At 47.4% G+C, this 13,896-nt stretch overlaps 1 protein-coding gene and 1 non-coding gene across 2 annotated transcripts in view; one reads left to right on the top strand and one right to left on the bottom strand.

Annotated features, from left to right (window-relative positions):
* The window catches only part of LOC137315776 (zinc finger protein 84-like), a 142,039-nt gene that overhangs the window by 40,092 nt on the left and 88,051 nt on the right, over nt 1-13,896 (top strand). The window contains exon 5 of the mRNA XM_067980265.1: nt 10,790-10,796. Coding sequence (XP_067836366.1) covers nt 10,790-10,796 — 7 coding nt within the window. The remainder of the gene's footprint in view (nt 1-10,789; nt 10,797-13,896) is intronic.
* On the bottom strand, nt 4,751-4,833 carry trnal-uaa (transfer RNA leucine (anticodon UAA)). The gene has a single exon. It is a non-coding gene; the product is annotated as a tRNA-Leu (tRNA).

Below are 13,896 nucleotides of genomic sequence, written 5' to 3'. Positions count from 1 at the left end.
ATTGACATTTGAAGCGTGTCGAACGCCATCTGTGGGAAGTGTCGATCAACTGCTCAAGCCAGTTCCTCGTTCGTGTTGTGCCCATGTCTCCCCCATGTCTCCATCTCTCTCCCTCGTTATCCCCATCTTTCACGCGGTTGATCAGGGTTCAATTCTCCAATGTCGAAGTCCCGGTGTTTCTGCCTTTAAAAGCTTCACTTTCATTGATCTCCACTATTTCATGTGGAAAATACACTGTAAGTCGAACTCGGACCATCCCACTTTCCACAATTTAATTTCACTGATATTCCAGCGATTTTAAAACCTGCTCTCTGCCTCACTCTTCACCTCGATTTCAGAACACTAATAACGTGCAAGTTATGAATACGCAGAATCGAGCTGTTTGCAGACGCGGGCTAATTCAGCCGCTCTGAACAGAGAGAAAGAGACATACAGAAAGGAATTTATTTCTAATATTTGATGTGGAAAAAACATTGAAAGATTAACTCGGACCATCCCACTTTCCAAAATTTAATCTCACTGATACTCCAACGATTTTTATACTCTCTATTAAGGTCTCTCTCTCTCTCCCCCCATGTCTCCATCTCTCCATCTCGTTTTCTCTCTCTGTCTCTTTCTATCTCTCTGTCTGTGAATCTTTCCACAATGGTCCGTTAAATGAACTGTCATGAAATTATTTGTGAATGCGGAATAGTCGAAATCCATTGCTCCTCAATCAGTCGATTGTCGCAATCAGTTGCAAAAAGCTGTTGATCTGACTTCACCCGATGAAGAACATTATCATCCGTTGTTTGCTCGTGGGGTGCGGTGGCCAAGTGGAAAAGCGTCAGTTTCATTAAACAGAGAAGCGCGGGTTCGATTTCCGTCCGTACTTGTTTCCACATTCAACTTTTAATGAAATGACCTATTTGATGACAGTTTGTTTAACTTTCCACGGGCCACTGTTGAAAGAAGACTCACCGTTCACATTTCCATCTCTCTGTTCGTTAAGATCCAGAATAAAGTGATGTGGGGTGCGAGGAAAAGCGTGATAAAGAGAGACACTCAGAAAGAGAGAGAGACACTGGGACAGAAAGAGACTCTCTCGGTCTGTCTGAGTCTGTGTCAGTCTCTCTCCCTCCATCTGTCCAATACTCGCAGATTTGTGAATCACAGGGTCAAAGAAGGAAACATATTGGAACACATTGAGCCTGTGTCCTGTTTCAAAACCGACTCCCAGGAAAACGGATCCGGTAGAATCGTTAAATGGTCAAAGTTTTTCCAGCAAGTTTGACCTCCTCCCTGAGATGGCGAGACTCGGGGACGGTTTCGGAAGGCTTCAGAAAATTCATTTCCAATTGGATATTCTCCATCATGGTGAGATATCCCCATTTGCCAGGGATTCAATTCCCGGACAGGGACGAAGCATTTTTAAGAGGCCAACTGCAATTTTTTCTGCTTTGCCTCGCTTCTTCTTCAAAAACGACAGAGGAAAATAGAACAGAAAATGAATGAAACGAGTGATTGTCACTTTCAGAATATTATTGAGTGGAGACTGTTTGGGGACAAATGTGTTCCGAACTGTTTCCTTCTTTGACGCTGTAATTCTGAGATCTGCGGGTATTATAGAGAGGGAGGGGGAGAGACAAACAGACAGACAGGCAGAGAAACAGAGACTGAGGGAGAGAGAGAGAGAGAGAATCAGAAAGAGAGAGAGAGAGAGGCATAGACTGATCATGAGATACACATTGAAACATAGAGGGAGGGAGAGAGAGAGGTTTAACGATTATGCCTGCGTGTGTAATGTGTCTAAATGTGTGTGTGTGTGTGTGTTTCTCACTTTTTCGAAGATTTCTGAGTGAGTCTCTGTTTCTCTGTCTTTCTCTCTCTTTCGCTCTCTCCCGCTCTCCCCTCATCACTTTATTCTGGATCTTGTCTAACAGAGAGATGGAAATGTGAAAGGTCAGTCTTCTTTCAACAGTGGCCCGTGGAAACCAGGGTTCAATTTCACGACCGGGGGTTACAGATTTATTGCCTTTAAAAGCTTCACTTTCATTTCTCTTGCAATTTATCTCCAAGTGGAGGTTTACCAGAAAGATCCCACATACAACAATGAAATGGATGGCCAGTCAATCTGCGTTTTGGTGGTGTTAGTTGAGGGAGGAAGGATAATTTCCTTAATAATGGATTCCAGCATTTTCTTTTTAGACACAAAGATACACAGCCATGTACACACGCAGACACTGATAGACAGACAGATACTCACACACACAGGTACACACACTGAGAGACAGACACACACGTGTAGATTGAAATGCAGAGATGAAAGGTCATCAAATAAATGGTTAAAAAAGATTCACTGAAATTTGAAGCGTGTCTAACGCCATCTGTGTTGAGTGTCCTTTACAAACTCACACCAGTTCCTCGTTAGTAAACTGGTGATCACGCGGGTGATCAGGTTCAATTCTCCAACGAGAAGGTTGCGCTTTCGCTGTCTTCAAAAGTTTCAATTTCATTTCTCTTGCAATTTTTCTCTAATATTTGATGTGGAAAATACCGTGAATGACTAACACGGACCACGAGGCACCGGACACAACAAAAGCAAACCAAGCCCAGTCGACCCTGCAAAGTCCTCCTCACAAACATCTGGGGACTTGTGCCAAAATTGGGAGAGCTGTCCCAAGCAATAGCCTAACATTGCCATTCTCACAGAATCATAACTTTCAGCCAACGTCCCAGACTCGTCCATCACCATCCCGAGGTATGTCCACTCCCACCGTCAGAACAGACCCACCGGAGGTGGCAGTATATGCAGTCAGGAGGGAGTGACGCTGGGGGTCCTCAACATTGACTCCGGACCCCATGAAATCTCATGGCATCAGGTCAAACATGGGCAAGGAAACCTCCTGCTGATTACCACCTAGCGCCCTCCTTCAGCTGATGAATCAGTCCTCCTCCATGTTGAGCACCACTTGGAGGAAGCACTGACGGGAGCAGGGGCACTCTGGGTGGGGAACTTCAATGTCCATCACCAAGAGTGGCTCGGTAGCACCACTAAGTTAAACAAATTGTAATGAACTAAATGTTTAAAATAGAATTAGTGAAACTTGAAACGCATCTAACGCCACCTGTGGTGATTTTCATTGACCGATTCACGGCAGTTCCTCGTTCGTATAGTCTGTCTCGCGGGAAACCGGGGAGGCTCAACTCTTACTGCCATTAAAATACAGAGAGACGCTCTGAAAAACGTTGAAGAAGTGAGACACATTACACATACACATATACAGCCGCGTACACACATAGACACTGATACACAAACAGGTACACGCACTGACAGACAGGCGCACCCTTCACCTCGATGTCAGAACCACAATAATGTGCAAGTAATGAATACGCAGAGCTGTGAGCAGATCCGGGCTAATTCAGCAGCTCTAAACAGAGAAAGAGAGAGAGAAAGAGAGAAAGAAAGACAAAGAGAGACATGCAGAAAGAAAGAGAAACAGAGAGCGAGACACAGGAAGAGAGACGGAGAGTGAGATAGGCCTTGATCAGGGCGCAGAGGAGGTTTAGCAGGAAGATCCCACATACAACAATGAAATGGATGGCCAGTTAATCTGCTTTTTGTTGGTGTTAGTTGAGGGAGGAAGGATTGCCGTCCAGGTTTCCAAATTTGCGCACAGCAAGGTCCCATTAATAGTAATGAGAAAGTACCAGGTACATAATGCAGATGTAAAAAGTGTGTCACTGAACAGTATGAAAGTGTAAATTAAAAAGCTACCAGGAGTGGGCTTCAAACCGCAGAACTGGTCGAGGTGTCAGCAGTCGCTCAGTGGGCAGCACTCTCGGCAGCCAGCACACAATCTGCTGAAAGAAGGCTTGTCTTTCACATTTCCATCTCTTTGTCAGTCAAGATGAAATGATGTGGGGAGCGGGGGAAAGAGAGACAGATAGAAAGAAAGACAGAGAAACACTCTGAAAAGCGTTGTAAAAGTGAGACACACACAAGCAGACACCCACACTGACAGACAGACACACCCGTGCAGATTGAAACGGAGAGATGAAAGGTTTGAAAAGAAAGCTCTGAACCGTAGTCGGCAGGATTCGAACATACGCGGGGAGAATCCAATGGATTTCGGGACGACGACTTGACCTGTTCGAAAAGCAACTCACCATAAAATTACAAAGATCCATCGCTCTGTAACAGACGAGCATTAAGAATCAGGATGCCTGTGTGTGTAATGTACCTGTATTTGTGTGTCTCACTTTTTCGAAGCTTTTCTGAGTGAGTCTCCGTTTCTCTGCCTTTCTCTCTCTGTCACTCTCTCCCGCGCTCCCCACATCACTTTATTCTGGACATTGAAGAACAAAGAGATGGAAATGTGAAAGGTAAGTCTTCTTTCAACAGTGGCCTGTGGAAAGTTAAGCAAATTGTCATCAAATAAATGGTTAAAGTAGATTCACTGAAACCTGAAGCGTGTCTGACGCCATCTGTGGTGTGTCCTGAATCAGCTCACGGCTAATTCAGCACCCCGACGGGGTGATGGGGGCAGATTCAATCTTGGCTTTCAAAACGGAACAGGATAAGGACTTAAAAGGAAAAAATTGCAGCGTTACGGGGAGAGTGCTGGGGAGTGGGACTAGCTGGATTGGTCTTGCATAGAACCGGTACGGACTCGATGGGCGGAAAGGCCTCCTTCCGTGGTGTTAACTTTCTGTGATTCTGTGATGCAAATGGAAAAGGAGAGTCAATGAGCAGTATCAAAATTCAACATATTAGGAGTGGGGTTCGAACCCACGCGGGTATAAACCCATTGGATCTTAAGTCCAACGCCTTAACCACTCGGCCATCTTGATCAATTCGCAGTTTTGCACTCTGTGTAATGTACCTGACTGTCACTTCTTCTACGCTTTTCTTTGTCATGAAATAAATGGTAGGAACAGATTCACTGAAATTTGAAGCGTGTCCAACGCCATTTGTGGGGAGTGTCCATAACCCGCTCACGCCAGTTCCTCGTTAGTGCAGTGCTGAGTATCCCCGTCTGTCAAGCGGTTGATCCAGGTTAAATTCTCCTGTGTCGAGGTTCCAGTGCTGCTGCCTTTAAAAGCTTCACTTTCATTGATCTTGCAATTTATCTCCACTATTTGATGTGGAAAATACACTGAATGTCGAACGCGGACCATCCCACTTTCCACAATTTAATTTCACTGATATTCCAGCGATTTTAAAACCTGCTCTCTGCCTCACCCTTCACCTCGTTGTCAGAACCCCAATAATTTTCAAGTAATGAATACGTCGAATCGAGCTGTGAGGAGACCCGGGCTAATCCAGCAACCCTAAACAGAGAGATAGAGAGAGAAATAGATAGAAAGTGAAACAGAGAGCGAGACACAGGAAGAGAGACGGAGCCTGAGAGAGGCCCTGATCAGGGCGTAGAGGAGGTTTATCAGAAAGATCCCGCATACAACAGTGAAATGAATGGCCAGTTAATTTGCATTTTGGTGGTGTGAGTTGAAGGAGGAAGTTAAACTAATTGTCATCAAATAAATGTTTAAAATAGATTCACTGAAATTTGAAGGCTGTCTAACGCCATCTATGGTGCGTGTCCATCACCAGACGACACCAGCTCCTCGTTCGTATCGTGGTGAGCATCCTTGCCTGTTATTCGTTGCACCCGCGGTTCAATTTCCCGACCGGTCGTGGAAATTTTGCTGCCTTTAAAAGCTTCATTTTCCGTCCTGTGCCAGTTCCTCGTTAGTGTCGTGGTGAGGGACGGGGAGAGACAGAGAGAGAAAGGCATCGGAAAGGGCGCAGAGGAGGTTCACCAGAAAGATCTCACAAACAGCAATGAAATGGATGGCCAGTTCATCGGCTTTTTGGTGGTGTTGATTATCGTCCAGGTTTCGAAATTTGCGGACAGCAAGTTCCCACAAACAGCAATGACAGAGTGAAAAGTGCAGAAGGCCGATCGAACAGACGTGTCAATGAGCAGTATCAAAACGCAACGCCAATAACAATTATCAGAAGTGGGGTTTGAAACCACGCGGGTATAAACCCATGGGATGTTGAACCCAATGCCTCAAGCACGCGGCCATCCTACTCGCTGAGTTCATATGGTGGTGAGTGTCCCCGAGTGGTTCAGGCGATGGACTAAAAATCTATTGGGATCTCTCCGCGCAGGTTCGGATCCTGCCGACTGGGGATCCCATTATCTGCATTTTAACATGCAGCAAACTTCTTGTGGAATTACTCATTCTTTAGTGAATTAAAAATGCCCGGCTTTTAATACCTCGAGTTTTATGCTCATTGGAATTGATCTGCAAGATTTCACAAAATCTACAACAGAAATAGAACAAAAATGTGCCAAATTATCGATAGTCCGTCTCTCTCTGTCTGTTTGAGTCACTCTATGTGCGCATGTCCGTGTGTGTGTGGGCCTCACATTTTCGACGTTTTTCTGAAGGGGTCTCTGTCTCTTTCTTTCTCTCCCTCGCTCTCTCCCGCGTTCCTCACATAATTTTAGTCTGGACATGATCCAACAAAGAGATGGAAAAGTGTTCGGTTAGTCTTCTTTCACCAGTGGCCCGTGGAAAGTTAAATAAAGTGTCATGAAGCACAGGGCCGAGTGGTTAAGGACTTATGATCCAATTGTTTTGCACCCGGGTGAACCCCACTCCCGGTAGCTCTTTAATTTAATCCCGTTGCACTTTCATACTGCTCAGTTCCACTCGTTTTACATCTGCATTATGTAATTGTTATTTTGTCATTGCTGTTTGTGCGATCTTGCTGTGCGCATATTTGAAAACCTGGACGACAATCCTCCCTCAATCAACACTACCAAAAAACAGATTAACTGGCCATCCTTTTCATTGCTGTATGTGGGATCTTTGTTGTCAGAACGACAATAACAAGCAACAATTGAAACACTTTAATTTAATCCTGTTACACTTTCATACTGCTCAGTTCCACTCGTTTCCCATCTGTATTATGTACCTGTTACTTTGTAATTGCGGTTTGTGGGACTTTGCGATGCTCATGGCTGGAAGCCTGGACGGTAATCTTTCCTCAAACAACACCACCAAAAAACAGATTAACTGTTGGTTCTGACAACGAGGTGAAGGGTGAGGCAGAGAGCAGCTTTTAAAATCGCTGGAATATCAGTGAAATTAAATTGTGGAAAGTGGGATGGTCCGACTTTGTCTTTCAGTGTATTTTTCGCATCCAATATTGCAGATAAATTGCAAGAGAAATGAAAGTGAATCTGTTAAAGGCAGCAAAAGTGTAACCTACTCGTAGGGGAATTGAACCGCGGTCCACCGCGTGGATTTTTCTCTCTGAACACACAGATTTCAATGTTGAAAACGTGACAGGAACATTCGTCACAACTCGAATTAAATATAACACACTTGGAAATCCATGAACACACATTGATAGCCTCATGGTAACACTGGGTCTGGATATGGAATGACCGGTTCAAATTACTGGAGAATGTCAAGAATCCCATCGTTTCAATTCTGTTTGGGAAACAAATCACTTCTTTCAATTTTTAAAATAAAGCATCGAGCATTACAGGAACATAAGAAGATAAAATAGGAGCAGGAATGGGTCATACGGCCCCTCGAGCCTGCACCGCCATTCAATAAGATCATGGCTCATCTTCGACCTCAACTCCACTTCCCGCCCGGTCCCCATATCCCTTGATTCCCCGAGAGTCCAAAAAATTATCGATCTCAGTCTTGAATATATTGAATCACTCAGCATCCACAGCCCTCTGGGGTTGAGAATTCCTCAGATTCACAACCCTCTTCGTGAAGAAATTCCTCCTCATCTCAGTCTTGAATGGCCGACCCCTTACCCTGAGACTATGCCCCCGAGTTCTCGACTCTCCAGCCAGAGAAATCAGCCTCTCGGCATCTACCCTGTCAAGCACCCTCATAATCTTATATGTTCCAATGAAATCACCTCTCATTCTTCTAAGCTCCAGAAAGTATAGTCCCATTCTATTCAACCTCTCTTCACAGGACAAACCTCTCACCCCAGGAATTAATCTCGTGAACCTTCGTTACAGCGCCTCTGAGGCAAGTATATCCTTCCTTAGATAAGGAGACCAAAACTCTGCGCAGTACTCTAGGTGAGGTCTATCCAATGCCCTATACAACTGTAGTAAGACTTCCTTACTGTTGTACTCCAACCCCCTTGCAATAAACGCCAACATGCCGTTTGCCTTCCTCATTGCTTGCTGCACCTGCATAATCACTTTTTGTGTTTCTTGTACGAGGACACCCAATTCTCCCTGAACACCAAATTTTACTAATTTCTCACCATATAAAAATATTCTACTTTTCTATTCTTCATACCGAATTGTAAAACCTCACATTTCCCCACATCATACTCCACCTGGCACCTTCTTACCCATTCACTTAGCCTGTCTATATCCCTTTGCAGACTCTTTTTGTCTTCCCGACAGCTTACTTTCCCACCTATCTTTGTATCATCAGCAAACTTGGATACATTACACTCGGTCCATTCATCTAAGTCATTGATATAGATTGTAAATAGCTGAGGCCCAATCACCGATCCTTTTGGTACCCCACTCGTTACAGCCTGCCAACCTGAAAATGACCCATTTATCCTTACTCTATTCTCTGTCCGTTCACCAATCCTCTATCCGTGCTGATGGATTATTCCAACTCCATGAACGCTTACATTGTGCAACAAACTTTGATGTAGCATCTCATCGAATGTCTTTTGAAAATCCAAATATAGGACATCCATTGGTTCCCCGTTATCGATCCTGCGAGTTGCATCCTCAAAAAACTCTAATAAATTTGTCAAACACGATTCCCCTTTCATAAAACCATGTTGACTCTGCCTAATCATATTATGATGTTCTAAGTGCCCTGTTACCACTTCCTTAATAATGGATTCCAACATTTTCCCAACGGCAGAGGTCAGGCTAATTGATGTGCAGTTCCTTGTTTTCTCTCCCCCTCCCTTCTTGAATAGCGGGATAATATGTGCTTTCTTCCAATACACTGTGATCATTCCAGAATCTAGAGAATTTGGGAAGATCATAACCGATGCATCCACTATCTCTGCAGCCACCTCTTTCAGGACCCACAGATGTAAGCCATTTGGTTCAGGGGATTTGTCGGCTTTTAGTCCCATTAGTTTGTCCAGTACTTTTTCTCCAGTGATATTAATTGTATTAAGTTCCTTCCTCTCATTTACCCTCTGGTTCCCCATCATTTTTGTTATGCTTTTTGTGTATTCCACTGTGAAAACAGAGAGAAAAAAATAGATGGAGGTGTAGAGGGACTGTATGTCATGGTGAGAGATGGAGGTGCAGAGGGACTGTATGTCCTGGTGAGGGATGGTGGTGTGGAGGGACTGTATGTCCTGGTGAGAGATGGTGGTGTAGAGGGACTGTATGTCCTGGTGAGGGATGGAGGTTTAGAGTGACTGTATGTCCTGGTGAGAGATGGAGGTGTAGAGGGACTGTATGTCCTGGTGAGAGATGGAGGTGTAGAGGGACTGTATGTCCTGATGAGGGATGGAGGTGTAGAGGGACTGTATTTCCTGGTGAGAGATGGAGGTGTGGAGGAACTGTATGTCCTGGTGAGTGATCGAGGTGTAGAGGGACTGTATGTCCTGGAGAGAGATGGAGGTGTAGAGGGACTGTATGTCCCGGAGAGAGATGGAGGTGTGGAGGAACTGTATGTCCTGGTGAGTGATGGAGGTGTAGAGGGACTGTATGTCCTGGAGAGAGATGGAGGTGTGGAGGGACTGTATGTCCTGGTGAGTGATGGAGGTGTAGAGGGACTGTATGTCCTGGAGAGAGATGGAGGTGTAGAGGGACTGTATGTCCTGGAGAGAGATGGAGGTGTAGATGGACTGTATGTCCTGCTGAAGGATGGAGGTGTAGAGGGACTGTATGTCCTGGTGACGGATGGAGGTGGAGAGGGACTGTATGTCCTGGTGAGAGATGGAGGTGTAGAGGGACTGTATGTCCTGGTGAGGGATGGAGGTGTAGATGGACTGTATGTCCTCGTGAGGGATGGAGGTGTAGAGGGACTGTATGTTCTGGTGAGGGATGGAGGTGTAGAGGGAATGTATGTCCTGGTGAGGGATGGAGGTGTCGGGGGACTGTATGTACTGGTGAGGGATGGAGGTCTAGGGGGACTGTGTGTCCTGGTGAGGGATGGAGGTGTTGGGTGACTGTATGTCCTGGTGAGGGATGGAGGTGTTGGGGGACTTTATGTCCTGGTGAGGGATGGAGGTGTAGAGGGACTGTATGTCCTGGTGAGGGATGGAGGTGTAGGGGGACTGTATGTCCTGGTGAGGGATGGAGGTGCAGGGGGATTGTATGTCCTGGTGAGGGATGGTGGTGTTGAAGGACTGTATGTCCCGGTGAGTGATGTAGGTGCAGGGGTACTGTATGTCCTGGTGAGGGATGGAGGTGTAGAGGGACTGTGTGTCCTGGTGAGAGATGGAGGTGTAGAGGGACTGTATGCCCTGGTGAGGGATGAATGTGCAGAGGGACTGTATGTCCTGGTGAGGGATGGAGGTGTAGAGGGACTGTATGTCCTGGTGAGAGATGGAGGTGTAGGGGGACTGTATGTCCTGGTGAGGGATGGAGGTGTAGACGAACTGTATGTCCTGGTGAGGGATGGAGGTGTAGAGGGACTGTATGTCCTGGTGAGGGATGGAGGTGTAGGGGGACTGTATGTCCTGGTGAGAGATGGAGGTGTAGAGGGACTGTATGTCCTGGTGAGGGATGGAGGTGCAGAGTGACTGTATGTCCTGGAGAAGGTTGGAGGTGTTGAGGGACTGTATGTCCTGGTGAGAGATGGAGGTGTTGTGGGACTGTATGTCCTGGTGAGAGATGGAGGTGCAGAGGGACTGTATGTCCTGGTGAGAGATGGAGGTGGAGAGGAACTGTATGTCCTGGTGAGGGATGGAGGTGTTGGGGGACTGTATGTCCTGGTGAGGGATGGAGGTGTAGGGGGACTGTATGTTCTGGTGAGGGATGGAGGTTTAGGGGTTCTGTATGTCCTGTTGAGGGATGGAGGTGCAGAGGGACTGTATGTCCTGGTGAGGGATGGAGGTGTAGGGGGACTGTATGTCCTCGTTAGGGATGGAGGTGTTGAGGGACTGTATGTCCTGATGAGGGTTGGAGGTGTTGAGGGACTGGATGTCGTGGTGAGAGATGGAGGTGTGGAGGAACTGTATGTCCTGGTGAGTGATGGAGGTGTGGAGGGACTGTATGTCCTGGTGAGGGATGGAGGTGTAGAGGGACTGTCTGTCCTGGTGAGAGATGGAGGTGTAGGGGGACTGTATGTCCTGGAGAGAGATGGAGGTGTAGGGGGACTGTATGTCCTGGTGAGGGATGGAGTTGTAGAGGGACTGTATGTCCTGGTGAGGGATGGAGGTGTAGGGGGACTGTATGTCCTGGTGAGAGATGGAGGTGCAGAGGGACTGTATGTCCTGGTGAGGGATGGAGGTGTAGAGGGACTGTATGTCCTCGTGAGGGATGGAGGAGTAGAGGGACTGTATGTCCTGGTGAGGGATGGAGGTGTAGAGGGACTGTCTGTCCTCGTGAGGGATGGAGGTGTAGAGGGACTGTCTGTCCTGGTGAGAGATGGAGGTGTGGAGGGACTGTATGTCCTGGTGAGAGATGGAGGTGTAGGTGGACTGTATGTCCTGTTGAGAGATGGAGGTGTCGAGGGAGTGTATGTCCAGGTGAGGGATGGAGGTGTGGAGGGAGTGTTTGTCCTGGTGAGGGATGGAGGTGTAGAGGGACTGTATGTCCTGCCATATCTCCGTTCTTTACCGATGCTCCCTGACCAATCATCAGTTCTTCTTCTTTTAACGTTTGTCGATGGTCCATCAACAATTCTCCTTCATGTCCAGACGCTCCCTGACAGGTCACCATTTCTCCTTGAATTATCGATGATCCTTTACTCGTCACGATTTCTCCGACATTTACTGACACTCCCTGACCCGTCGCAATTTCTCGTATCTTTGAAGACATTCCCTTTCGATCACCATTTCTCCAGACGCTCATGACCATTTTACCATCATTTACAGACGTTCCCTGACCCATCACCATTTATCCTTCATTTCGAGATGCTCCCCGACAATCACCATTTCTCCTTCATTTACAGACACTCCCTGACTGTCATCATTTCTCATTCATTTGCAGACACTCCCTGACTTGTCATCATGTCTCCTTCGTTTACAGACACTCCCTGACCATCACCATTTCTCCTTCATTTGCGGATTCTCCATGACTGTCACCATTTCTCCTTTATTTACGGATGCTCCCTGACCCAGCACGATTCCTCCTGAATTCACAGATGCTTCCTGAGTGTCACCATTTCTCCTTTATTTGTGGACACTCCTGACCATCACCATTTGTGCTTCATTTGCAGACGCTCACTGACCCTCACTGTTTCTCCATTATTAACAGATGCTCACTGACCCATCACCAATATTCCTTCATTTACAGACACTCCCTGACAGTCAAGTTGCTCCTTCATTTACCGACGCTCCCTGACTCGCTGAGATTGCCCAGGTTACACTGCGCGTGCGCCGAGGCCTTTGTTCCATTTCCGGCCGCAACGAAACGGGAGAAACGGGAACCGGCGGTTCGTGGAGGGAGGAGAATGAAGGGGGGAGAGGGGGGTGAGTGGAGGAGGGAGAGTGGAGGTGGTATAATGGAGGGTGGAGAATGGAGGGGGAGAATGGAGGGGATATAATAGAGGGGGTGGAGGGAGAATGGAAGGGGGAGAATGGAGGGGGGAGAATGGAGGGGGATAATGGAGGGGGATATTGGAGGGGGGATAATAGAGGGGGTGGAGGGAGAATGGAGGGGGGAGAATGGAGGGGGGATAATAGAGGGGGTGGAGTGAGAATGAAAGAGGGATAATGGAGGGGGGATAATAGAAGGGGGATAATAGAGGGGGTGGAGGGAGAATGGAGGGGGGAGAATGGAGGGGGATAATGGAGGGGGATAATGGAGGGCGGGTAGTGGAGGGGGGAGAATGGAGGGGGGAGAATGGAGGGCGGGTAGTGGAGGGGGGAGAATGGAGGGGGATGATGGAGGGGGAGATTGGAGGGGGAATTAAGGAGGAGAGATAATGGAGGGGGAGAATGGAGGGGGGATAGTGGAGGGCGGTTAGTGGAGGGGGGATAATGCCGCCTGTTTTCTCTCGGGTCCTGGGCCGGACACTCGGTGTTTCTGGGCCCTGCGATCCCCGCCCTTCATTAACCCGCTCTCTCCAGCTCTTTTTCTGCCGCCTCTTCCTCAGTCGCCATCCCCCGGCGCGCATGCTCAGCTCACATTGACGGGGGCTCCGGGCCAATAGGAAGAGCGGGGGCGGGGCTGGAGGACCGATTGGGCGGCGGGTCCTCCAACCAATGGTAGTGAGCGAGGGGCGGGACTTGCGGCACCGAGTGGGCGGGGCTGAGCCCGGATCTCCCTCATTGGCTGAAACTCTGCACCATTTTGAAACCTGATTTATCTCAAACTCCAGGAGAAAACTGGACCTTTCTGTTGTGGCTTCAAACAGATGGAACCCTGTTGGGCGGAGCAAAGATTTCAACATTAGTGAGTAAAATGGATCAATTCAGGACAGACAGCAGGGAGTAATGGGGGAATAACACAGAGTGGTGATGAAGGGAATGCAGTGGGTGTTGTGTGGATGGATTTTCTAAAGGTGTTTGAGGAATAACACAGAGTGGTGATAAAGGGAATGCAGGGGGTGTTGTGTAAATGGATTGTCTGAAGGTGTTTGAGAAGGTGCCGCACAGGAGGCTCTTTGATAAAATTAAGGCTCACGGAATTGAAGGGAGTGGGGCAGCGTGGACAGGAAGTTAAGGAAAGGGCAGAAAACAGAGAGTCGTGGATAACGGAT

This window comes from Heptranchias perlo, unplaced genomic scaffold (genome assembly GCF_035084215.1).
Source record: "Heptranchias perlo isolate sHepPer1 unplaced genomic scaffold, sHepPer1.hap1 HAP1_SCAFFOLD_56, whole genome shotgun sequence".
Taxonomy (NCBI): Eukaryota; Metazoa; Chordata; class Chondrichthyes; order Hexanchiformes; family Hexanchidae; genus Heptranchias; species Heptranchias perlo.
The sequence above is the reverse complement of the archived record's forward strand: the minus strand, read 5'-3'. Positions and strand labels throughout refer to the sequence as shown.